We start from the raw sequence: 26,441 nt of genomic DNA, 5'->3' as shown, positions 1-26,441 counted from the left end.
CCATGGACTTGCCTGAACATTTCCTATAAATGAGATCATACAATAGATGGTCTCTTGGACTGACTTCTTTCACTTAGCATGATGTTTTCAAGGTTCATCTACATTGTGGCGTGTGCCCATGCTTTGTTCCTTTTTATGGCTGAATACTATTCCATAGTGTGAATATACCTCATTTTGTGTATCCATTCATGAGTGGATAGACATTTGGGTTCTTTCTGTATAATAATGCTGCTGTGAACATTCATGCACAAATTTCTGTGTGAATCTGTGTTTTCATTTCTCTTGAGAGATACCAAGCAGTATCTCTGGGTCATGGGGGTAACTCTCTGCTTAACCATTTGAGGAACTGAAGGCGTAGTTTTTACAATAGTTGGTTCAGAGCAGGAACCTCTTTCTACTTCCCACGAAGAAGCTGTAAATGTTACCTAGCCGCCTTGGGAGGGGCAGTTGGCAAACACGATCAGGGCACCACCAGTGTTCAGTGGCCACCCAGGAATGCTAGATGTGAGGGATGCCCATGAACAGCCCTGAACTGTGAATCCTTACACATCTTCCATGGCCTTCAGGTCTCTCACCAGGCATTCACATCTGTGATGGATCGATTTGCAATGATCTGAGCTCAGAACCTAACCTTGCTTTACATACAAACACAATGCATCTTTTTAAACATGGTGGGTTTTTTTTTTAAGGTTTTATTTATTTATTTGAGAGAGTATGAGAGAGAGAGAGAGAAGAGGGAGAGAGCAGAGGGAGAGGGACAAGCAGACTTCCCGCTGAACAGAGAACCAGATGCAGGATTCAATCCCAGGATCCTGAGATCATGAAGGCAGACACTTAACCAAGTGAGCCACCCAGGTACCCCTAAACATTGTTTTTATCACCAATGACTAAGCCTGCTTTCATTTTAGGCCCTCCCACCCCATCCTTCCTAAATAATTCCATCTGGCTTCCCCTCCTCTAAATCCACATTTAGTTATGAACCACAGGTGTGACAATCTGTCCTCTTCATTCTACTTTCTGGTTGCTCTGTCCCTCGGGGGTGGTCCCCATTTATTTCTCTTCTGATGGGGTGGAAATGGGGCCAAGTGGGTGGGGGCATGGTCCCAAAAACCAAGTAAAGAAGACTGTGGCATCCAAGATGCTGCAGGTCCCTACAGCATTGCTGAAGCTCCAGGACACAGAATCAAAGTAAGCCTTGAACTCTGAGCCAAGTGGACAGAAGATCAAATAGGTAGCAGCCAGGCAGGTCACTGGGAAACCCAAATGTCCTGCCTAGCCCTGGCTACTGCCTCTACAGTTTCCGTAGAAACAGCTGGAGGAGAACAGCATATTAAACATTTAACATAATTCTTCTCCCACCTCCCCATGTTTGGGAAAAACAAAACAAAAACCTGAGCCTGCTTAAGTAGTAATAGCACCATTAGGGCAGGGGTTCTCAAAGTGTGGTCCTGGAACCCCTAGGGGTTCCCAGAGGCATTTCAGGGGGTTCATGAGATCAAACTTGTTTTCATAAGAGTACTAACACATTATTTGCCTTTTTTCACTCTAATGCTCTCACAAGTGCTCAGTGGAATTGTTCAGAGGCTACATGGGGTGCGATATTGAGCGCAAAAGCAGGTGCAAGGATCCAGCCTCTCCTGTTGAGTCCCATATGAAGGAGATTTGCAAGAACGTAACAATTATTTTGTTTGGGAAAAATATTGCTATTTTAATAAAATATGTTCTTAAGGGACACATAACAAAGATACTATTGCTATTCTAAAAAAGAGTTCGTAAATAAACATTCTTTTAATTTCTCAGTGGAAATTCCTAATACGGGATATATCAACAGACAGAACCCACATCAACAAATGCTCCTCGGGAGGCCCTTGATCATTTTCAATCATTTAAGAGGTCCTGAGACCAAATGGTTCGAGAACCGCTATGTTAGATACCACACAATGTTCCTGGGGGCTCTCCAAATAAGGAAAAGATTTGGGGGGGCTGTTTTTCTGCAGCGAGTTATAATGGAATCACAGAAGTAAAGTGCATTTCTGGGTTTGTCCCACCCCACTATCTTTCTGCTCCCCTCTCTCCAGCCTCGTTGCCAGGGAAACCATATCAGAGCATCCTCCACCAAAAAAAAGAAAAAAAAAAAAACCCAACACACATTTAACTCGTTGGTGTCTGGATCATGGTAGCCTGCTTGCCTCTCAGGATGTTTATACCCAAGGAGCTGTGGACTCCTCCTGCCTCCGGGTCCCTAAAATGCCCTTGGATCCTCGGCCCCTATTCTTTCCTGTCCCTGGGCAACTCTTTCCACTTTCTATTTTTCCCATGTCCTTTCATTCTCATGCGTTCTTGCAAACTGCACATTACAGTTTTAAAACAAGGCTGCAGGGGGTGCCTGGGTGGTTCAGTTGGTTAAGCAACTGCCTTCGGCTCAGGTCGTGATCTCAGGGTCCGGGGATCACCCTGCATCCAGCACCCTGCCCAGCAGGAAGTCTGCTTCTCCCTCTCCCTGCATGCTCTCCCTCTCAATCTCAAATAAATAAATAAAATATTTAAAACAAAATAAAGCATGGCTGCAAGTTCTGTGTCCCCTCTCTAGGTGGGGTCCACATCCTCTTTCCTTGAGTCTGAACTTGGGCAAGCTTGGGACTGCCCCCTCCGATAAAGTGTGGCAGGAGCGATGTCCTGGGTTTCCAAAGCCAACAATAAAAGGCTTTTGCTTCAAACTCAGCTGCCGTGCTGCGAGAAAGCCCAAGTCACATGGACAGACCATATATGGGCACAAAAGTTAACAGCACCTGCTAGGAGTCTTCAAGTCACCCCAAACCAGCCACCGGACACATGAGAGATGAAGCTCCCAGGTGATTCCAGACCTTTGACATTGGAGTCACCTCAGCTAAGGTCCCAGACATCGATCGTAGAGCTGAGAGAAGCTGTTGCCACTGTGCCCTTTTATAATTGTTGACCACGGAATCCATAAGCATAAACAGATGTTGTTTTATTCCACTAAATTGGGGGTCGTTCAGTGCATAGCAGAAGTAACTGGCACATGGGCACCTGGGTGGCCCAGTCGGTTAAGCATCTGACTCTTGATTTGGGCTCAGGTCATGATCTCAGGGTCCTGGGATACAGTCCCCCGACCCCCACCAAGCTCTCCACTCAGCTTGTTTCCCTCTCTCTCTGTTCCTCCCCCTGCTCGTGGGTGCTCGCTCTCTCTCTCTCTCTCTCTCTCTCTCTCATTCTCTCTCTCTTTTTCTCTCAAATAAATAAATAAATAAATCTTAAAAAGAAAAAGAAGTAACTGGTACACATCTGTCTCCATCTCTTCCTCTCCCCACATGCTGCAAAAGAGGCCACGATCCACACCCTCACACCATCCTTTTGTGCCAAATGAGACTGTCCCTGGCATGCATCCCAGAAGCCCGGCTGCCAGGAGGTAGGGTCCGTGTATTGCAAACTCTTCCACGCCCTGCAAGTCACCTTGTGCAATGACCGTCCCCGTCCACACTCCCATCGTTAGCATTTTAAGATTCCTGTGCCCCCCAACCCCTCTCCCCAAAACTGGACATTACCCTGTCTTCAAAGATTTGTCTGTTTAGTGAGTGCAAATGGTGGCTCATTGTTCTCAGACTACAAATAAATTTACACATCTCTTTTTTTTAATCCCCAGGACATGCTCAAAGAGAACAACAGAATGCAGATGTGAAGGGGAGACCTCTGCCTGGCTGTCCCACGAGGGGGACCTCCGGAGACATTCCTGGTCCCCTGGTTGGGGTGACTATGGGAGAAGGTGTTGACAGATATGGGGACAGTTGAAGTAGATAGAGGGGGTATTTGGAGTGGGGCTGCCTACACTCCCACCCCTTACTCCCTAACCCTGCACTGCTCCCGGCTACTTACCTCTAAGTGCCATTTAGGTGCCTAAAAATGAGGATCGTGTTCTCTTAGAGGCCTCAGGAAGATGGAAGAGGTGGGGAACACAAGTGCCACAGCTCAAGGAAGCTGACACCCCCTCCCTGCTCTTGGGGACCAGGAGAGCTTTGTCTACTGTGCTGGGAGCCCCCACTCTTTGCTTCCTGGCATTGTAGGACCTGGAACTTCCCCAAGAGCAGGGAGAGAGTTGAGGGACGGAGGCCCAGGCTGGGCACTGCGGTCTCAGGTTCCAGGATTGGATCTAACTCACTGCCTGGGAACTGAAGGGACTGGTGCTGGAGGTTTGTTCAGTTGAAGGTGCACCATTGGGCTCCTGCCAGCTCACGTCACAATCACACCAACACCACTAACTCACACACACAGACCAATACACTCACTAAAACACCTCACACACACACACTCGCCTCTAACAGACATCACACACACTCGCTCACACACACTCACACTGGTACCCATAGAGGCTAACTGACACACACGCTTGGATTGAGCCACTCTATTCCCCCCTCCGCACACATGCACACACTCACACACACCAGGAGACACACAGAAACCCATTCACCAACACCGAGAGACCCGTCCCACTCATACCCACAGAGGGATGCAGTCATCGTCACACACAGTACTGGCTCCATCCCCCTCAGCCCGGTGAAGAAGCACCCACACCCACATCTACAGGCATGTGAACAAAAGCACTGTCCCTATAGGGAGACCCCTAGACATGCATCCAGAGACCCAGTGTCCCCTACGTCTCACCCCTGTGGGAGCTGTAGGGTCTTTCTGCCCAAGTGGGGACAGAGCCTGCCCCAAGTGGCCTGCCTGACTCACCCTGGGGAAGCAGGGCACAGGGACCCTTGAGCTGTAGCAGCTCCACCACCAGCAGGAGCTCTGCTTGGGGACTGGAGACCTGGGCCAGGTCTGGAGGCCTGTGCTGGGGAGCCCCATGGCACTGATTAGCATACTGGGGATGATCTCTGAATGCAAGGGGCTCCTCCCTCCTACTAGGATGGGGAGGGGCCCGGGGCCTCCCCCCCCCCCAAGTCCCCCCTCTGGGTCCAGCCCCACTCCCGCCTTCAGAGATTCATCCATCTGCCATTCATCCTCCACAGGACATCACAAACCTGACCCTCCCTCTCCCCTACTCTAAACCTCTCTGTGGCTCCCCTACCCTCGGGGAGAAAGCACAAGCGCTTCACCGCGCCCCCCCCCACCCCCCCCAGCGTCCTCCCGGGCATCTTTCCAGCCTGGGGCGCCCGACTGGGAGGGCGGGGATTCCTGGGTCCCCCGCTCCCCACCGCCCACTGGACTGTGAACCCCAGGAGGGCAGGGCATGGGCGGCCTCGGTCGTCGCTGGGCCTCCAGTTAGGCAGGAGCAGGTCCTGTGAGAGTGCGTGTGGAAGGAAGATCGGAAAGAAAGCAGAGAGAGGCCCAGCGGTTTAGCGCCGCCTTCAGCCCAGGGCGTGATCCTGGAAGACCTGGGCGTCGCGCGCGTTGGGGCCACAACCGTCCAGGGATGAGGGCAAGGGAATGAGGAAAAGAAAGAAGACATAGACAGATTGGGAGCAGGAGGGACATATGGCTGGATTCAACCACAATGCCAACTTTATTTGTGTTATTCACTCTTTTATAGAGCAGGGTTGTATATCAAGCAGGATGTCTTAAGCTTAGTTCTCCAAACATGTCTTTTCACAATGGATAGCAATGGTATGCGCCCTTGAATGGATAGCAATAGTATGCGCCCTTGAGCCACAAGCCTTTAACAACAAGGGTGAGACAGGTGGGCCACGGTTGGAAGAGTCAACAGAGAGCCATTGCTCGATCCATTAACCCCTTCCTGGCACGCGGCTCCCAACATCTCCCCCTATTGTTTTTAATTTGAGATCCTGAAAATAGAGATTTTTAAGGGCTTTGTGCTGGAAACTTTTAAAGGACGCATATAAGCATATTCCAATAGTTAAAGCAATTACTAAGGTTGTAGCGACAGCAATTATAATCCAAATGCCAGGGGAATTAAATTCAAACCATTGCAAGGGGTTAATACCTCGGATACCTTTTAAAAAATTTTTCTGCCAATTCAGCAGGGTTCTCAATAGAGAGATGAGCATTGTTAAGTGCAGCCACTTGCTGTTCCAGGCTTAACAAATCTAAGCTTAAATCTGTATTGTTCCAAATCCCCTTTAAATGTTGCTGCACTTGCTCCCATGTATGTTTTGTCTCATTATAAGGTAGTGCGGTGACGCAGATATGCTGAAAGCCCGCATGACATTGCAATGATAACTGAGCTCAGAGCCGAGCATATTGCCCTTCCAGGTACTCCACGGCTTCTTCCAACCCCTGCAGACGAGCAACAATTTTTTGATCAATAGTCCCTTGTGTGGCAAGGGCCATAGATACATTATGTGCCAAGGAATTAACATGTTGAGCGGTGTGGATGGTTTGGCTGAGTGCCACAGAAGAAACAGTGGCAGAGGCTACCAAAGACACAAAAGCAACTATTCCTGCCACCAATAGACCCAAAAACCTTTTTGTTCTTACCACCATATCAGTGAGTTGTTTAGCAAAGGAATACCCGTAACTAGTATACCACGGCCCTGTAATATTAACAGGGGGCATGACATACGGGGGTTGCTGTACTAACATAACTGTAACAGGGCGAGCATTTCCAGGGGGCAGATGAACAGGCAAACAATTAGTCAATACACAATTTTGGCAACTAGCCTGGTATTTGTCCTGAGAGGCTTGAAGCTTATCAATTTTGCCTCTCCCCACCACCAACAGGAAGGGACGTGGTACGCAAGCCTGAATATACAGATCAATATGAGGGGGGTAGATAGGTCCAGTAGTAGAGTTTGTTTTAAGGGGACGGAGAGCCGAAGCCAACTTCCAAACGTCCGAATGTATCATGCGTGGTGTTGAAAGCGTGCCGGGAGGCACGTATCCATAATGTTCATAGACAGCACGGAGTCCTGGAGACCTCACTCTGACTCGCATTTCTTGTGAGGCTGCAGATTTTGATTTTGACCAGTCCATTATACGCAAAGAGGGTAGGTATCATTACTGGGTGCAAAGTCTCAGGGTCTCGCACTCTGCATTCTCTCCAAACCGGGAGAGATGATTTCCAATTGGGCACTGTAGGGCAGTCAGGATAGTCCCAAGGGCTCATTCCAGGAGGAGAATCTCGAAGGTTAGAAGTAGCCCTTGGTGCGAAGAATGGTTCATTAAGCGCCCAATAATCAACCATTTCCTCCTCCCTTCGATCTCCATTATGTCTTTCGTCATCCCAATACCAACGCTTGACGGTGCAAGTCACCTGCTTAGTGAAAAGACACCCATAGGAGGGGGACTGACCATTTTCAGCGGCCTGGAAACAAATTGGAACCTGATCTACCAACCCAGTCCAGTTGATGGGTCTTGCGACAGCCTCCATGGAATATGCCTCCATCCCGCCCAGCGCATCTGATAGATTAGTACGTACATGAGGCGTAGGATTATCCCAAGTAACGGGCCGTACAAAAGGAGGGTCCACCATAAAAGCCCAATAAGAGGACGCCTCGGCTGTTTCAGTAGAGGCGGAGATGACGGCTAAAAGAGTCAAAAACAGGTTAGTAGGAGTAAGGGGGGCCTGGGCTTTACGGACGGTTTGTTTGGCCTCGCCAACCACCTTCTTTATTTGTCCCCAAGTAGGCAATGGGGCTCTCCTCCCCCTTCTCCTCCGGGGTTTCACCGTCTGGTCCTGTTGAGGAACCTGTGGTTGAAGGGAGAGGCGGGCCATTTTCTTTGGTAAATCGGATGCACCGGAACGGCAGCCACCAAGGCGTTTCCTCATTCTGTGGGAAAATACAAGCAAATTCTCGTCCTCGCCGGAGGACTGGATCTGGGCCAGACCACTGTCCCGTCAGCGGATCCTTCCATCGTGCATAAAGGAAGGGCTCCGGATCTGGAGCCCAAAACCTCTCAGCTGCAGTCTTACCTACTGCATCAACATTCAAAAAATTTAAAACATATAAAGTTAATGCCAAATGCATATGTGGTGAATACTTAGTCTTTCCCTTAAGTATCTCCCCCTCTTTTAATTTATGTAAATAAGTTTTTAGGGTGGAATGATTTCTTTTAACAATGGCCTGACCCTGTGAATTATATGGAATACCAGTGGAATGTGAAATGCCGAAAGTTAGGCAAAATTGCTGAAAAGAAGACGAGGTATAAGCAGATTCATTGTTTGTTTTAATAGCCCTGGGGAAGCCTAGTTGGGAGAATGCAGCAAATAGATGATTTTGTACATGAGTAAAGGCTTCTCCACTGTGGGCAGAGGCAAAAATATATCCTGAAAAGGTATCAACAGAAACATGGATATATTTCAATTTACCAAACGGAGGATATAATGTAACGTCCATTTGCCATAGATGATTAGGTAAGAGGCCTCGGGGATTAACAGTAAATGAAGGGAGGTTGAGGGTTTCGGGGCAAGTCCGACATTCTTTTACTATTTGTCGGGCTGATTTGCGTGAAATCTTAAATTGTCTTCGAAGAGCTGCTGAATTTTGGTGAAATTTGCTATGGCTTTCCTTAGCAGCATCAAGGGAAGAGAGAAAATTGATATGCGTGATTTCATTAGCAATTGCATTTCCATAGGATAATGGGCCAGGCAGACCCGAATGAGCCCGAATATGAGAAATATAAATCAGATTGTGTTTTTTAAGAAGACTGTGTTGAATAGATGAGAAGAGGATATATAACTCTTCATCATTACAACATAAAAAGGCGGAGGGAAGTAAGGGCACAGCTTGAGCAACATATAGACTGTTTGTGAAAAGATTTAATGGCTCAGGATATTTTGTGAAGCAATAGCAACAGCTTTTAATTCTGCTCTTTGCACTGATTTAGTTGAGTAATGATATTTCTCTATACGTTCCTCCCTTTTTGAGACGTAATAAATTGCAATATTGCCAGATTTGTTGGCGTCCACAAAAATGTTTGCAGCTTCCTTAATTGGGGAGTGAGATAGGGAACCTTGTGGGATTGTTGAAACCTTATTTAGAAACTGCAGAAGTTTATCTGCCGGCAAATGGAATTTGACTTGGCCGGGTATGAGACGAGGGCAATTTGCCAATCAAGGTCAAACTGTTGTAAATTTTCTTTTTTTTTTTTTAATTTTTTTATTTATTTATGATAGGCACACAGTGAGAGAGAGAGGCAGAGACATAGGCAGAGGGAGAAGCAGGCTCCATGCACCGGGAGCCCGACGTGGGATTCGATCCCGGGTCTCCACGATCGCGCCCTGGGCCAAAGGCAGGTGCTAAACCGCTGCGCCACCCAGGGATCCCTGTTGCAAATTTTCTTTTCTTTTTTTTTTTTTTTTAATTTTTTTTAATTTTTTTTTTTATTTATTTATGATAGTCACAGAGAGAGAGAGAGAGGCAGAGACACAGGCGGAGGGAGAAGCAGGCTCCATGCAACGGAAGCCTGATGTGGGATTCGATCCCGGGTCTCCAGGATCGCGCCCTGGGCCAAAGGGAGGCGCCAAACCGCTGCGCCACCCAGGGATCCCCCTGTTGCAAATTTTCAAACTTCTCTTTAGTTAACATAGCACAGATTAAAAAGTCAGGCTCCTTGCCTAGGAGTTGTAGGGAATGTGTCCTCCCCCGAGTGATAAGTTGAGCCAGCATGCTAGGAAGAGAATTAATAACATGCAGAGAATGTAAGGGGAGATGTATCCATTCTAAAGGGCCATGAGGTTGCCAAAGGACAGCCAAGGGCATGATGGCAGGGTTTAATAAAATTAAGTATAGTGAATCCACCAAAGAAACTCTAGTAACCTGAGCTTCCGAGTTTATTATTGACCAATTCTTTTTTTTTTTATTAATTTTTTTTTTATTATTATCATTTATTTATGATAGTCACAGAGAGAGAGAGAGGCAGAGACACAGGCAGAGGGAGAAGCAGGCTCCATGCGCCGGGAGCCCGATGTGGGACTCGATCCCGGGTCTCCAGGATCGCGCCCTGGGCCAAAGGCAGGCGCCCAACCGCTGCGCCACCCAGGGATCCCCTTATTGACCAATTCTAATGTTTGGCGCCCTCCGTCAACATTCTAGGAGAGGCCGGATTAGAGTCTCCTTTTAGTATATCAAAGAGGGGGCGTAACTGTTCCGCAGTTAAAGTTAACGTTGAACGTATCCAGTTGATATCTCCTAACAACTTTTGATAATCATTTAATGTTTTAAGAGGGGCAGTGCGTATTTGAATTTTTTGTGGCTTAATAGTTTTTTGTTCAATAATATATCCAAGATATTCATAAGGTTCAGCTCTCTGAACCTTTTCAGGGGCCACTATCAAATTAAATTTTTGAAGGCAACACTGCAATCCCTCGAATGCTCTTAAGAGAGTCCCTTCCTCATCAGCGGCTAGTAAAATGTCATCCATATAATGAATACAATATACAGATGGGAAAGCAAGTCTAAAGGGGGTCAAAGCTCTGCCTACAAATTCCTGGCATAGGGTAGGACTATTGGCCATGCCCTGAGGTAAAACCTTCCAATGATACCTGGCATAAGGGGCTTGTAGATTAGTAGTAGGAATTGAAAAGGCGAATTTTTCACAATCATCAGGAGATAGAGGGATGGTGAAAAAACAGTCTTTTAAATCTAAGATAAGTAATTGATAATTCAAAGGAATGGCTGAAGGAGCAGGCAGCCCGGGTTGAAGAGCTCCCATGGGCTTCATAACGGCATTAACCGCTCGGAGATCTTGCAGTAATCTCCATTTTCCTGATTTCTTTTTAATGACAAAGATAGGAGTATTCCAAGGACTGTTGGAAGGAACAAGATGCCCCAACTGAACCTGTTCCTGAACCAGCTTTCTAGCAGCCTCTTGTTTATGATCAGGTAAGGGCCACTGGTCCACCCACACAGGGACATTGGTTAACCATTCAAGAGGCATAGCGTGGGGGGTTGTCAGTCGCCCTGGAGAAAACCCAAACCTAATTTATCAGGATTTCCCTCAAGTTCGATGGGTTGTACAATCCCTTGTAAGTCTCTCCCGAGTCCTTTTGCTGGAACATAACCCATTTGAGCCATCATAAAGGAAACAGCTTCCTGTTGTTTAGAAACAGGAAGTTTTTTTGTTTCAAGGACTAAGCCCATTTCTGTAAGTACATCTCTTCCCCATAGATTAAGATCAATAGGAAGAACGAAGGGACAAAATCTTCCAGAGTGTCCATCCTCAGTCTCCCAGTAAAGCTGATTGGAGCTAATCCTAGGGGTATTTATAATACCCACTCCCTTAACTGGAGTGGAGGTCTCTTGCGTGGGCCAGGCATTAGGCCATTGATTTTGAGATATGATGGACATATCTGCTCCAGTGTCTACCAATCCTTTAAAAATTTTTCCATTCACCTTAAGGCAGAGATAAGGCTTATCCGCAGATATTAACTGTATCCAATGTACATCAGTAGATCCAAAGCCCTGGCTGCCTCTTTGAGGTTTTATTACTTTATTTTCAGTTTTAAACCTAGGTATTAATATTAGCTGGGCAATAGGAGCCTTGGGTTCCAATGTGAGAGTCCCTTGGGAGAGACTAGCAAGAATTTTTAGCTCTCCCGTGTAGTCTTCATCGATCACCCCAGGATATACAGTAAGCCCTTTTAAAGTCCAACTGGATCTACTTAAAATTAATCCCCAAGTTCCTTTAGGAAGAGGTTCCCATACTCCGGTAGGTATGGATTTAGGGGGCCACCCGCCTTCTAAATATATATATGAAGCAGGAGCTAAATCTAGCCCTGCACTGGAGGGGGTGCCTCGGTATAATTTGTCAATCCCTGGGAGATCAGCTGTGTTGGCTCTAATTGGTTTAAGGGATCCTGTACTGGGGTCAGCGTCGCTATTGTTTGCCGGGGCTGCTACAAGCCCCGACCTCGGTTTCCCGAAAGGGGGTTTCCGAACCGATCTGTCTTGGAACGGCATTCATTAGCCCAATGAAACCCTCTCTGACATCTGGGACAGAGAGATAAAGGTTTGTTAACTTGCTGCAGGCTCACAGAATTTTCAAAACCGGCCTTCAGTTGGGGGCATTGACTCTTAAAATGACCTGGTTTTCCACAATTAAAACAGGTCTGTGCTCCCGTGGAAATTTTTTGCCCACATCCGCCACCTCTAGTTCCCTGTTTTAGCATCTGCTGTTGCATCTGTTGTGGGGAAATTCCCCTTAAAGCAGCAGCCAGTGTCAAGCCTTGCACATACGAAGAGCCTATCTCTGCACAAAGACGGACATAATCTTCAAGAGTTCCAGTTTTTCTCCATGGTCGAATTGCAGCCTGGCATGCACTGTTAGCATTTTCATAAGCTAATTGTTTTACTATAATAGTGCTGGCTTCCATATCAGTAACTATCCGCCCCACTGCCTGCAGAAGACGGGCTACAAAGTCTGAGTACTTCTCATCGGGCCCTTGTCGTATTTTGGACAATTCCTCTGTTCTGGCCCCAGAAGTAGGCAGCTTCCTCCAAGATCTAATAGCAGCCTCATTGATTTGAGTATAAGCCACATCAGGGTAATCTAATTGCTGACCTACATCATGGTAAGCGCCTGTCCCTGCAAGCATTTCATATGAGACAGGAATTCCAGTTCTCCTATTGTAATTAGCAAGATCATTACATCTGTCATGATAATCAAATTTCCAAATCAAAAAAAAAAATTTCCAAATCAAATAATCCCCCCCCAAAGGCATGCTTTGGCTACAACATGCCAATCCCCAGGGCACAGGGCCTCTGGACTCAAATTGTCCAGCATGTACAAAGTGAATGGGGCAGTGGGCCCATACTGGGCACATGCAGTTTTTAATTTTTTCAACACTTTGAAGTTTAGGGCTGAATACATGCGCCGACCGGCATTATCTAAAGAGACAGGGAAAGCAGTAAATCCAGTGGTGTCCTCTCCGCGCCTTCCGGCCTCATACAGTGCCCTTTGTAAGGGGGTCACACCTTTAATATCAAACCCTCCGGCTGATTATTGGTTAGTTATTATGGGGAAAGTCTGCCTGGGGACAGCAGGTGCTCCTTCCCAGATCTCATCTCTGCAGTTGGAGTTTGTAAGATATAAAGGCAAGGGACTAGTAGCTTGATCCCTATACCTGGGGACTGGCCCCTTTTTCTGTCCTTTACCAGAAAATTTTGTCATTTGCATGTATCCTTTTGGAGGACTTTCATTATCACTGTCCAAATATACATCGTCGTCCCCGAATTCATCTCCTCCCGATCTCAACAAAGGGGGTCCCCTAAGGTCTGCCTTATGAGACCCATACGTTTTTGTTGGATCGGATATAGGCAGCGGGGCAGGGGGGATGACCCCAGGAGGCTCAGGAATAACTTCACAGGAGTGATCCCCAACTGGAGCTGGGGGAGAGCCAGGAGAAAAAGAGGATGATAAGGCCATTTGCATCATAGCTGCCGAGGGAGGCTGAATTTCCTCAGAATCACCCTCAAACTCACTTTCAAATTGATCATTTTTGTTCTCGGTTTCAGATTTCAAGGAAATGATCTCAATCTTATGCAAAGGGTCAATGACTTGTCGAAACTGCTCAAACAATCCCATAATCCCGGCTGGGACTGCTGTCTGGCCTCTAAGGGAAATTTGATTTTTCAGTTCCTGTCCAATTCTTCTCCAATGTTCTAAATCTAAGGACCCTTCAGTCGGAAACCACGGGCATAAATCCCTGACAGTTTCAAAAAAGCTTCTCAAGGCCTTATTAGGTACCTTGAACCCTCCTTCTTGGAGAAGGGTTTGTAATCCAGCTATAAACAAAACCTGATTTGCTGATTGCTCTTGTCCCATGATTTTACTCCCGCCGTTCCAGGACCCCGCCTGGTTCCCTTACCTGAATAATTCAATTCCGGAACCTCCTTATGTGCTTCTTGCTCAGGTCCCTGTTCGGGCGCCACTTGTTGCGCACGTTGGGGCAACAACCGTCCAGGGATGAGGGCAAGGGAATGAGGAAAAGAAAGAAGACATAGACAGATTGGGAGCAGGAGGGACATATGGCTGGATTCAACCACAATGCCAACTTTATTTGTGTTATTCACTCTTTTATAGAGCAGGGTTGTATATCAAGCAGGATGTCTTAAGCTTAGTTCTCCAAACATGTCTTTTCACAATGGATAGCAATGGTATGCGCCCTTGAATAGATAGCAATGGTATGCGCCCTTAGATAGCAATAGTAGGCGTCCTTGAGCCACAAGCCTTTAACAACAGGGGTGAGACAGGTGGGCCACGGTTGGAAGAGTCAACAGAGAGCCATTGCTCTATCCATTAACCCCTTCCTGGCACGCGGCTCCCAACACCTGGGATCGAGTCCCGCGTCGGGCTCCCTGCACGGAGCCTGCTTCTCCCTCTGCCTGTGTCTCTGCCTCTCTCGGTGTCTCTCATGAATAAATAAATAAAATCTTTAAGAAAGAAAGGAGGGAGGAAGGACCTCTAGACTCCCTGGTTTCAGCTTTCTTCCCTGAACTGACGCCATGTGCCCACCAGAGGGCGCGCTGATCCAGCAAATCCCTCTTGCAGCGCGGTTATAGGACAGTGACCACTGCCTAAAGCCCGCCTGCACCCTAGCACTGGTCTACACAGCCTCCACGCGTCTAACTCCACACAACAGCTCCGAGTAGCTTAAAAAGGAGGAACGTGAGGCTCAGAGATGTTGTTTAACTTTCCCAGTGTCACACAGCAACCTAAACTGTAGAGAAGCTTGCAGCTCTGGTAACCCAACAAAGCCTTCTGGCCACCTCCACAAATCCTCGTGGGCCTGGCCCTGACATTTCCCCCACTCAGCCACACTCCACTACCCTGAGCATTTCAGATATCCCGTTCTCCAGCCAGCCACTGGAGCCTTTGCATATCAACCACCTGGAAAGCACTTCTTCTACCCCACAGAGGGTCACCTCCCCCCTTCTGGCTCATCTGCTGCAGGAGAGAGAGAGCAGTGACCCTCACCCAGGAGACCCCCAGCAGTTCTGGGGAGGGAGCTGCTGTTCCCTGATCCAGAATCAGCTCCAGCTCTTTTGATCCACATTCCCTGAAAATCCAGGCCTTTCCCTGCTAATGCTCACGACCCTGTGTGACCATAGCTCTGAGCTTCAGGATCCAGGGCCTACCTCACTCAACAGGTCCCCAGCGACCTGCACAGATGGGGTCGAGAATACATATTAGAGAAACACTGAATGAATGAACTCCCTGGGGTGGGGGTGACTTCAGCGAGCACCTAAATGGGTGAATACTCTTCCCTTAACCAGGAATCAGAGATTCTCCCCCAAAACACTCACAGGCAAGGAGAGGTCCCATCCTCCCTTTTGGGCTCTCCCCAGTCCAGGTACAGTGAAGCTCACTATTGTCCTTCATCCCCTTGGGACAGAATTTCCAGCTTTTCTGGCCCAGTGTCCACCTCCATCTCCTACCTGGTTCACCTCCATTTTCTTTGGGAAGCCCTCCTCCCCTGCCTATGACCAGGTGGTTCCTGGGGGGGCACCACTAACCCTCCCAACCCATGCCTTGCCTTTGCCCGTCCCCCAGACCCATGGGCAGGCAAGTTGTCAGTTGTAGTGTTTGCAGGACAGACCCATGCTTGGGCAGCCTGGTAGCTCAGCCACTAGGTAGCCTGAGGAGAAAGAAATCATGATTCTGGGGCACCCGCGTGTCTCAGTCAGGTAAGCATCTGCATTGGCTCAGGTCATGATCCCAGGGTCCTGGGATCAAGCCCTGAGTCAGGTTCCCTGTTCAGTTCTCCCTCTCACTCTGCCTGCCACTCCCTCTGCTTGTTTCTCTTTCTCTCTCTCTCTTTCAAATAAATAATAAAATCTTAAGAAAGAAAGATAGTTAAGGGGCACCTGGGTGGCTCAGTTGGTTGAGCATCTGCCTTCAGCTCAGGTCATGATCTCAGTGTCCTGGGATCGAGCCTCACATCAGGCTCCCTGCTCAGTGGGGAGCCTGCTGCTCCCTCTCCACCTCCCCCCACCTGCTCATGCTTTCTCTCTCTCTCTCTCTCCAAATAAATAAAATCTTAAAAAAAAAAAGAAAGAAAGATAGTTAAATCACTGATTTCCCCTCTGATATTTTGCCCAGAGGGAAGGAGAGGATGAACATTGTTACCCAAGGCTCATCCTGTGGCCTGGGACTGGCTCACTACCCATGCGCCCAGATTGCGAAAGGAGGGGAGGACAGGCCTGGGGCAGGAGGGGACCACTCTGGAGGCATCACGGGGTAGAGCCCTGAGATGTAGTCAGGCAGCACTTCGAGTGTCAACGCAGCACTGGAGATATCATTAAAGTGACCTCCTGGGGGTCACTAGGATATGATCATTTGTGGTGTCCTAGAGAATTCTCTGGAAGCCCAAAGGCCCTCCCATGGGCAATCACCACCCCTGAGCCCCATGCCCACTCTGTACTACAGAGAAATCCCAACCATGGTCCTGGTAGCAGTGGCTGCTCAGAAGTCTGTGGGACCTGGACAGGGATGGTGCCCCAACCCCCAGCAGACCAGGCCCACAGGGTGAGGTCTGCTCAGCCTGGGTTTCATCCAACCACCTCTGGTCACATAGCCCTGGCTGGACATGGACCTGCCACTTGTACCCCCCACACCCAGCTTCAGCTTCAATCCAGATCCCTTGGCCCTAAACATAAACTCATCTCAGATCACAGAGTAACCCCCCACTAAAGCCTGCTTCTCTGAGATTGGTCCTAGGTTACTGAGACCTAGTTCTCTGGGTGAGATCTGCCTCCGTGAATCTGCAAAGGTCCCAGTGAGCTCCTTCAAATGTTCAGGCCCTGGCAACAGTCTCAAAAGGGTTGCCATGGAAATCGGATAGCCAATGGGGGGAAGAAGGATGCCAGCATCCAGCCTAAGCCTGCTGCCTACACTAGGGTTGGCAGAGAGAAACCGCCAGGATGAAGAAGGGGGTGCATGTTCACACTTGGCTAGAGTGGGAGACTAGTGATCCACACCGGGATTGCCCAGCAGTTGGAGGCAGTGGGGGTGGAAAGGAGAACTGTTGCTCCCTGGGCCTTCAACCTGGCTGACAGCCAAACCAGCCAACCCAGGCCAAACCAGCCAACCCAGGCCAAACGAGCAAGCAGATATGTAAGCCCCCTGCGGATTCTCCAACAGCCCAGGGGAGGAGCGGGGGCATCAGGACAGGCTGCTGCGTCAGCGTCAGCGGGCTAGAGGCAGCAGAGGCCCTGACTCCGTAGCACCACTTGCCACATTCACCTGAACCTGAACCCAAGACTGCGGCTCTTCCAGGGCAGGACTTGCACCCCGCACCGCGGCCCAAGTCCGCCCCAGATTCCCCCTGCCCTGCGATGGGCGCCAGAGGGCAGCCTCACCATGGTCACCAGCCTGTTGCGGGACTGGTGCCAGGGCCTGCATGTGGACACGCACCGGGCCCTGCGGCCATCGAAGCCGCCTTGCAGCCAGCCTTACTGCCCCTGGGCACCTTCAGGCTGTGGAACACCTGGGACCACAAGGCCAAGGCGGCCCTGGTGGAGTTTGTGGAGGACATCAACCCTGGGCGTCCCCAGGGAGATCCCGGGCACCGACCGCTTCCGGAGGGTTGTGTGTCAGGACCCGCAGAGGACACAGGGGTCCTGAGGCAGATGAGACGCCTCCTGCTGGATGAGGAGCCGAGGCAGGCCGCAGGGCCCGGGGGGCCCCGGGGACAGTGTCCCGTCTGCGGCCTCGGCCTCCTCGGAGACCCGGGCCCAGGGCGCAGAGCCCGCCGCCAGGAAGGCTGGTCCCCTGCGAGGAGGGGCCACCGGGGGCGCAGAAACAGAGGCAGAGGCAGCAGGGGGTCTCAGGGGGGCAGGCAGGCCGAGCGGGGAGGGCGGCCCACGGACGCCAGGCGTGAGTCGGAGGCCTCGGACGCCTCTGCCCAGGGCAGCCTGGGGGTCGTGCTGCAGGGGCCGGAGCAGGGCGACCCGAGCGAGAGCGCCACCGAGGCTCCGAGCGCGCTGTCCACCGCGCTGCACGAGGCCGCCCAGGAGCTGAGCAGGCAGGAGTGGGCCCTGCCGAGCGGCACGCGCGCAGGAGAGGGGCCCCGCGAGTTCCTGGCCCTGGTGACGGCGACCCACGGAGCCGAGCAGGAGCCCCCGGGGCGGGAGGCCGTGGGCCCGGACGGCGGCCCAGAAGCCCCGAGACGCCGCGTCCCGGACCTGGTGGCCCTGCTTGCCGTGAGAGCCGCGGGGGACGAGGAGCCCGCCGACGGCGACGCTGCGGACGGCCCGCCGCGGCCACACGGGGAGCCCGGCGACGAGGGGCTGGAGCACCCCGAGTTCGTGGCCATCGTGGCCTCCACGGACCCGTCGGACCCATCGGCCCGGGAGGAGCTGCAGAAGATCGCGGCGGTGATGGAGGTCCTGGGCTGGAGCAGCGAGACAGAGCGGCCGGATGCGCTCCCCAGGTCCTCCGCGTCCTGGCCCGGGACGCCGGGGGAGCCCGCGTGCAGGTGGAGGACGCAGGCCGCGGGGTGGACGCCGTGGCGCTGCGGAGGCCACGCGCGACGGGAGCCTGCGGCTGTGCCTCTGCTCCCTGGCCGCGCCCGGGCCGCGCTCCCGCTCCCGGGGCGAGAGGGCGCCGCGTGGCCTCCCGGCGGGCTGGGCGGACGGCGACGGGGACGTCCTGGAGCTCGTGGCGCTGCTGGCCGCGCGGGAGGCCCGGGAAGGCGGCCGCGAAGGCGGGAGGGGCGAGGGCGCCCGAGCCGGCCGGGCGAGGTCCTGGCGCTGCTGGCTGCCCGGGGAGGGGGGGGCCGTGCGGGCGGCGCAGTGCGGGGAGCCGGGGCGCGGGCCGCGGGCGTGCAGGGAGCCGCGGGCGGAGCGGGCCCTCGCGGCCTCCAGGTCCCAGCGCGAGGCGGGCGCGGGCCCCTTCCCGTCGGGCTCGGGCGCACGCGGAGCGGGAGGCGGGGGGAGGCCGCGGCGGAAGGGCCGTCACTCCGGACACGCGCGCCCACGACCAGGCGGCCGCGCCCCGGCAAAAGAAGGGGCGCGCGGGCGCCGGGCCCACGGCTCGGAGTCCGCCCGGGGCAGGAAGGCTGGGCGCGGCGGGGGCAGCCCCCCAGGTGCCGCTAGGGGAGCCCGGGGCCGCGCGGACGCACCCGGGGCGCTGCCCGCCCCCACCCCCGTCCCCTGCGCCGGGGCGGCCTCCACGCTTCACCGACCTCCCAGCGCCTGTCAGTCCCCGCCTCGCAGGTGGCGGAGCGACCCGGGGGAAGGACAGAGATGCGGGTGCCTCCCGCCCGCCGCGGCCCCAGGTGACGGGACGGGGTCTCGGGGCCCACCCCGGGGGCTGATCGCGGGGGTGAGCGCGGCCGCCGCCCTGGAGCAGGGGGAGGCCTCCCTGCCACACGGTCCTTTCAGGCGGTGAGGCCCCCGTCGTTCCAGACACCTGCTCCTGGCCAGCGTCTGTGGGCCACTGTCCCCGGCCCAGTCTCACGGGGCCTGGAGTCTGGGATGGAGCCGGGCCCGGCTGGGCCGTGGGTGTCAGCGTGGCGCTGAGGCGCAAAGGCCCATCCTCCCTGCCTGGGGGAGGAGATGATTCCCGAAGAGGAATCTGAGAGGCAGAGGCGCAGCTCCTAGGGGAGGGCAGGTCCTCTGGGAGAGGGGAGAGGAGGGGTGGGGAAGGGGAGCAGGGGAGGAGGAGGAAGAGAGGGAGGGAGCACCAGCCCTGCCTCCCCAGGAGCAGCTGAGACAAGTGACCCAGCTCCTAAGGCCAAGGCCAGGATCTGTCACTCAGGCTGCCCAGCCATTTCCAAAACTCTGAAGTATTTGGCACCGTTTTCAGGCACATGAGATCCAGATTCTGGCTTCCCTCCTTGGTGGTGCAGGGCAGCAAATGTCCAACAGGCCTGTGGTCTCCTTGCCACCACCCCACCACCCCCCTCACCCCCACAGCTGTCCCCCCTGTCCTGTGGCCTCACCAGCCCCTCAGCACTGGCCTGGGAGCCCTTGGCTTAAGACAACAAAAGGTTCCCCATTTTCCCTCTGAGTGAGTTAAACATGGGAGGGGACCCTGAGGGGGCACCTGGGACTGGGCTGGTCTGGCCAGTGTAGGAGTTGCCCAGGGACTGGTGTGGAGAGGAAGGAGGTGGCCCCGGGGGTGGGGTGGGATGGGGTGGGGTGGGGGCTGCAGCCCAGGCCCGAGTTCTGCCTCCCCCCACTCTTGGCTCAGAGCTGGGGGGGTCACTCCTGCTGTCCCAAGTGTGGCTGCGTCTGTGGGTGTGGGTGTCAGTGTGTGGTTGGTGGACAGGACATCAGCCCTTCCTGTCCCTCTTAGCCTGTCCCCTCAGTAGCTCTCTCCACTGGATGCTGCTCCATGTCCTCTTGTCCTGGGGCTGTGTGTGTGTGTGTGTGTGTGTGTGTGTTTGTGTTTCAGCCAGTTCCTGTCCCCGGGAGGTGACAGTCCCATGTCCAGGAGGGCCCTCCCTCCATGTCTCAAGGGAGGCACAGGGGCCTGGGGGTGCCCTCACAGCCTGACTGGACTGCCTGAGCCCCACCTAGGTGCAGAAGCAGACTCAGGAGGTGCTTCAGCCATTCTAGAAAGTGCCTGCCTCAGGACCACAGGGACCTCCATGGGACAGTTACTGAGATCACCATGGAGTAAGCCAAGGTAGGCCTGGGCCTGGGCCTGGGGGAGGAAACCCCCTCCTGGCCAGGTGAGGCCTGGGGGAGGGGATCCCGGAGGGAGGAGCATTCAGGCCGCCCAGCGGCGGGGCACAAGCCCTGAGGCAGGTCCGTGAGCCTAGGGCTCATTCCCGGGTGATCCCGGGCCCCTCCAGTGCCACCCCCCATGCTGTGTGTGTCCTTGTGGGGTCTGTGGGGTGACGAGATTGGGGCTGGCTCGTGTGTGTCCTGTTTTTGATCCTGTGCGTAGAATAGGGTTGGGGGAATAGGATGGGCGAAGGCAGGTTTTCACTCCCGTTTCCCAGGTGACGAAAGTGAGGCTCAGGAGGCGGGGAGGGGAGCTCGAACCCGGATTTGTCCTATTCCCGGGCTCTCTCGCATAACCGCTTAACGTTCCTGAACCTGTGGCCTCCGTGTCCGCCGCCCCGCTGATCCCCAGCAACCTCGCCTTCCACCCCCAGGCCGCCCCCCCCCCCCGTGCCGGCCCCTCGGCCCGCTCGAGTCCCAGGACTCCTGCGAATGGGTTCGGGTCCCAGAGCTTCCAGAGGGAAGATCCAGCGACCCGGGGCCAGCAGACGCCGCCGGATCCGCCCCGGGAGAGGGGAGAGCGCCCGCACCCACTGCGGCTCCCACCAGGGGGCGCTCCAGGACCGCTCGGGGAGGGCGCGCGGGCGGAGGCTCCTCCCAGGCGCGGACGCTGCAGACCCAAGCCCAGGGCCTTCCAGGTCAAAGCTCCACCTGGGAGCGTCAGGCTGCCCAGAGTGCACGTTTCTGTAGCGCAGGGGCCCTTCGTGTAAGGTCCTGGGATCAGCAGCACCAGCTGCTCTCACCCCGAGCTTGAGCTGGACCAGATGCATATTCCTGAGCCCACCCCACACCTAGTGAATCACTTGGGGTTGGGACCCAGCAGTCTGTGGTTTTGAAAGCCTCCCAAGGATTCTGCTGCACGACCAGCTGGAGAGGGTCTGCTGTGGGGTCTGGTCATCTCCCGGAGCCCTGGGGTAGCAGTGGTCAGTCCCGGGTGCACACTGGAATCACCCTGCAAGCCCCAGGGCTCTGGGAGCCCCAGCCTCACCCTGCACCACTTGCATGACAATCTCTGCATATGCAGGCTGGCCAAGGGTGTTGGGAACCTCCCTGGTCGGTCCACCTATCAGCCAGGATGGGAACCAGGGTCCTGGGGGCCCCAACTGGGGCTGAGACATCTGGTGAAGTTCTGGCTGCTTCTGATGTGGAACAGGAATAGGACAAGGAGAGATGATGTCTGTTGGGGCTGATTTGAGCTTTAATACATTATATCTTCTTCAGTCATCTCAGGTAGGGGCACAGAGAGGCATAAATTAGCCAGCCCAAGGTCACACAGCTTGTGAGGGGTGGTGCTAGGGGTGATATAAGCTCCAAATACCTCCTTACCCTGTCTCCCTAATGGTTCCTCCTGTCAAGGCACACCACCATGGGGCACTCAGAAAGTCCTTGCTATTGCAGGGTGGCACCTCTATGGCCATGTTATGTTGTTTTTCTCTTTGGGGACACTTATGGGTGTCCAGATAAAGGCCAGTCTGGAGACAAAACTCTAGTTTTCTGGTGCTTCCCCCCTCCCATGAAAATCCTTGCATGTTTGAAAGTACAATCCTGGAGGCATCAGTGGGCTGCATCATGGCCTGGGCCATTCAGGTGTTAAATGAAATCCCCTTGGATTAAAAATATGAAAGCCCTGGTACAATTTCAGGGAACCCAAGGGACCTCTGACTCCTGGGCATCACTGGATGTTCATGCCTGGAACACTGGGGATGGGAGGGACAAACTGAGAATCAGCAGTGGGTGGGGAGTGGGGTGGATTTGCCCCCATATCTCTCCTGGTATATCTCACCATCTCCACTCCCACTTTCTTTCATCCTCCAGGACCCCAAACAGACTAGGCCCTCGTGATCATGTGGCTGCTCTTCTCCCAGAGGGAGAAGCCCCCCCGCCCCACTGCTACCACTAGCCTGGCATCCAGAGCACCCACTGGGCACTCCGGGGCCAGCTGCATCCAGCCTGGTAACTCCCCAGCCCCTGGCAAAGTCCATCCCTCCAGGTGGGTTCCACACCCTGTCTTCTAAATCCCATTGGGGCTTTTTCCTGCCAGGCTTGAGCCATTTACTGTACCAGTGCAAAGCAGCTCTTAGCATCACTTGGAAGGAGCACCAGCAGCTCCTCCTTCCAGGGTGGAAGTGGGCGAGGGCATGTAATTCTTTTAGTTCCAGAGGAAAAAGACTAAGAGGCTTAGGCCAGGACTGCAGCCTTAGCCAAGACAGAGCTGGCCTTCAGGCCTCTCTCCTCCCTGACTTCTCTTGGCTCTCGCCCTCAGCGGGGCTGGGGTTGGGGGACACAAGACAATACAGAGAGAGGTCCCCCAGTGCCTACGGGGCCCTAACAACCCAGTCTTTCCTTGATTATAAGCGCCAGTCACAGCACACTACACACTATACCACCAACCAGCATTTTGGCCTGTTCCTATTGCAGTTTTCGATGTGTCCAGTGATCAGTCTGCCCCAGGAGATGTTTTGGGGGCTTGATCGAAACAGATTCTGGGGGCACACAGCCCACTCCAGCAAGTCCACAGCTCTGGCATGAAGGGCCCCGGAATCTGAATTTCGGACACATTTCCCAGATACTTCTGGACCCTGCAACCAAGGTTGGCAGGGGTGGTGGTTGGGGAGAGAATATAAAAGTGCAGGCCCTGGGCCGGAACCCAGGGGCATGGGGATGGCGAGCAAAGTGACATAGACAGGCAGGTGACCGTCCAGGAGGGTGGGAGTGGAGGGGACACAAGGGAGTGACATCATAACCCTGGAGCATTCTTAAGCTGCCCAGTCCAGAGCCAGGAAATCACGTGGTAAGCATTTTTATTTGCATGTCGGCTCCTGCCCCTTTTTTCTTAAGTTCAAGGAGGCGGTCAATGTTAAGTGTGCAGGAGAAAAGAAGAGAAAGGGGGAGGGGAGGAAATTTCTCCCTCACATCCTGCCCCCGCCAAGCTGAGCACCTAGAGTCGCATTTGAGAAGTTAAAATCATGAGTGATGCAACCCCTTTGTATGGCTCTGTTTCTTTACATTCCTTGGGTGACTAGAAAGAGTCTTTAAAAAAAAAAAAATCAATGCATGAAAGATAAACTTTTAACAGGAAAGAGGGGTGCTGGGTGGAGATGGGAGGACCACTGCCCGACCCTTGTCCACTTGCATTTTCAAGTATGGTGGCAGGAAGGGCATCTCCACCCAAGCGCAGGGGAGGGAGGGCCAAGGCCAGAGTGGTGATGGCATGGCAGGTGGCTGCAAGCCCCAGGGCACCCCTGCCCTCACCTCACAGCTGGTCTTCTCGCTCTCCCTGCTCTGCTTCTGCTCTGGCCTCTGCCCTTAACACCCTAAGGCTCCTGGCCTCGCCTGCCCTGGGGACTCTCTTGGGCAGGGTTGGCAATCGGGGAGTGTGCCAGAAGGCTCTCCGGCGTTTGCGAAACCATGAAAAACGTCCAGGGGTCTGGAACCTCACTGTCTTGACCTGTTTCCGGGCCTTAGCTCCTTGGGCTGTCCCTGTGGCCACCTGGGCAGCTGGGGCTTCTGCCCTTTGGTTATGTACGGCTTCTGCCCTCTGGTTGGCTATGGCTTCTGCCCCATCAGATGCAGCCTCTGCCCCCTGGACAACTGGGACCTCTGCCCTTTGATTATCTGGAGCCCCTTCCCCCTGACTACTTGCAACTTCTGCCCTCTGGACAGCTACGGCCTCTGCCCCTGGATTATCCTCAGCCTCTGCCCCCTGGACAGGTATGGCTTCTACTCTCTGATCATCTGCAGCCTCTGCCCTCTGATTATCTGCAGCCTCTGCCCTCTGATTATCTGCAGCCTCAGCCCCCTGATCATCTGCAGCCTCAGCCCCCTGATCATCTGCAGCCTCTGCCCTCTGATCATCTGCAGCCTCTGCCCTCTGATCATCTGCAGCCTCTGCCCTCTGATCATCTACAGCCTCTGCCCCCTCGTCTGTGGATGCTGCTTCTTCCCTCCTGCGACGGCGAAAAGAGGCCCAGTTGATTTTGGGCCTCCATCGTCTTGGGGGACTCTCAGGCACCTGCTCAGCTCCTATGTTGCCCACATTAACCCCCCGGCTGGCTCTGCCCCGTACGGACGCCCCAACCCTCTCCAGCCTGGTAGAGGCCTGCCGGGCCTCGCCCACCTCAGGGCTGGACCTGGGCGCCCAACCCTTCACCCTCCGCTTCAGCTTCCCCCAGGACACCTGGCTGACATACTCTCGCCACCTGTCAGCCTTGGACAGCTGCGGCCTGGGGTTGTCCTCGAACATGGGCACTGGCAGGTTCACCCGGCGGCGGGCAGGTGGCGCGCTGGGCTTCTTCTCCCCTCGCTGCAGGAAGGCCTCCACCAGTTCCTCGTCGTCCTCGCTCTCCAGGTCGCTCCCTAGAAATTTGCTGCCCAGGTAACTGACTGGCATTTTGCGCACCTTCCTGCTGCGCCCTGCACCTTTGTGACCTTTATCACCCTTGTCACGCTTGTCTCTGGAGGTGTCGAAGTCACTGAACTCGCTGTCGCTGGCGTTGCTGCTGTCATAGGTGCCCACGACCAGGCGTGGGGGAGGGGTCACCATTTGCTGGACTCTCCTCCTCCCTCGGGGCTCCTTGGGCTTTCTGGGGGGCTGGGGCGGGTGTGGGGTGCTCTTCTCAATGATGCGGGCCACATCCTCCAATGTGCGGCCTTCTTCCTCCAGAAACTGGATCAGCCGCTCCCGAAATTCCGCCTCCTTGGTGGCGGGCTTGGAGATGACCCTCCACACGCCTCCGGCCAGCCTGACCTCCCGGGGGATGAGCAAATAGTCGACGTCCTCCCCGATCTGCAGCATCCCCACCGTGGAGTCCTCCTCCCTGCGGAACACCTTGCCAATCTTCTTAAAGGTCCCCACGGGCTTCAAGGCTTCCACGAGGACGTCCAGATCCACATCTTTGCACACATCAGGGACGCTCCAGAGGATCAGGGAGTCGGGGGATGGGAGGAAGCCCCAGGGGAACCAGCCCCCCACGTGGCTTTTCTCGAGGGTCTTTAAGATCTCCAGGGTGAAATCTGGGCTGGGGGCAACGACCCCAAACTACAAATAGGCCTGAGTCTTGGGGGTGGGGGTCCCAGCAGAACTGCCCCCGGGGAGGGTCTCACCTCTGCAGCCAAGGATGAGCCAACCCCTCCCGACTCCTCTGCCCCCACAAAGTCCAGTCTTGACCAAGTCCGGCTCCCCGCCCACCACCGAGGACTGGCGGGAATCAATCCCCAGGATGCTTACGTGAGCCCGGGAGAGGCGAGTCCTGGGGCTCGAAGCCCACCGCCAGCTGCAGACGTGGAGTCCCGGCTCCAAGCTCGTGGGGGCGCACGGGCTGCCCCGTGGCTCTTCCTGCCTCGGGGACGCGCCTGCAGCTTGGGAGAGGCCTTCGCACACAAAGACGGCTCTTCAATATGGCCGAGGCGCTTGGAGGCCGCAGCCCAGCCCCCCCAGGGTCTCCCGCCCCCGGGCAGGCGGCCACCCCAGTCCCAGGCCGACCTTGACGCGCCCACAGCCTCCCCAGCCCGTGCGCTCAGCGCCGAGGAGCGCGCGCGGGCAGGAAGTTCCTCCTCGCTCTCCCCTCGGGTGAGGCCCACCTTCCCCTTCTCCTCTTACACTCCCGGACTCGGGAAGACTGACAGGGGGGCTGTCCACTCCCTTCGGGGCGCCCTTATTCCCCTCCCCCACAGGGGTGTGGCCGCGCTCCGGGCCTCCTTGGGGCCACCGCTCCCGAGCCGAACGCCCCCGCCGAGGCCCACGTCAGCACCTTCCCTGGGGGAAAGGCGGCAGTTCCCTAACCTGCC

At 54.1% G+C, this 26,441-nt stretch overlaps 2 protein-coding genes across 2 annotated transcripts; one reads left to right on the top strand and one right to left on the bottom strand.

Annotated features, from left to right (window-relative positions):
- The first annotated feature begins 13,933 nt into the window (after positions 1–13,933).
- Positions 13,934–19,311, top strand: PNMA8B (PNMA family member 8B). Its single transcript, XM_026014243.2, is given in 3 exon segments — positions 13,934–18,345; positions 18,348–18,437; positions 18,440–19,311. Coding segments are annotated over 3 exon segments (2,052 nt in total). The 5' UTR covers positions 13,934–17,255.
- Positions 19,312–21,830: 2,519 nt separating this feature from the next.
- On the bottom strand, positions 21,831–26,378 carry CCDC8 (coiled-coil domain containing 8). The gene has a single exon (XM_026014180.2). The coding sequence runs from the start codon at positions 25,447–25,449 to the stop codon at positions 23,908–23,910; it is 1,542 nt and encodes a 513-aa protein (XP_025869965.2). The 5' UTR covers positions 25,450–26,378; the 3' UTR covers positions 21,831–23,907.
- Between the last annotated feature and the right edge of the window lie 63 nt (positions 26,379–26,441).

This window comes from Vulpes vulpes, chromosome 1 (genome assembly GCF_048418805.1).
Source record: "Vulpes vulpes isolate BD-2025 chromosome 1, VulVul3, whole genome shotgun sequence".
Classification (NCBI taxonomy): Eukaryota; Metazoa; Chordata; class Mammalia; order Carnivora; family Canidae; genus Vulpes; species Vulpes vulpes.
The sequence above is the reverse complement of the archived record's forward strand: the minus strand, read 5'-3'. Positions and strand labels throughout refer to the sequence as shown.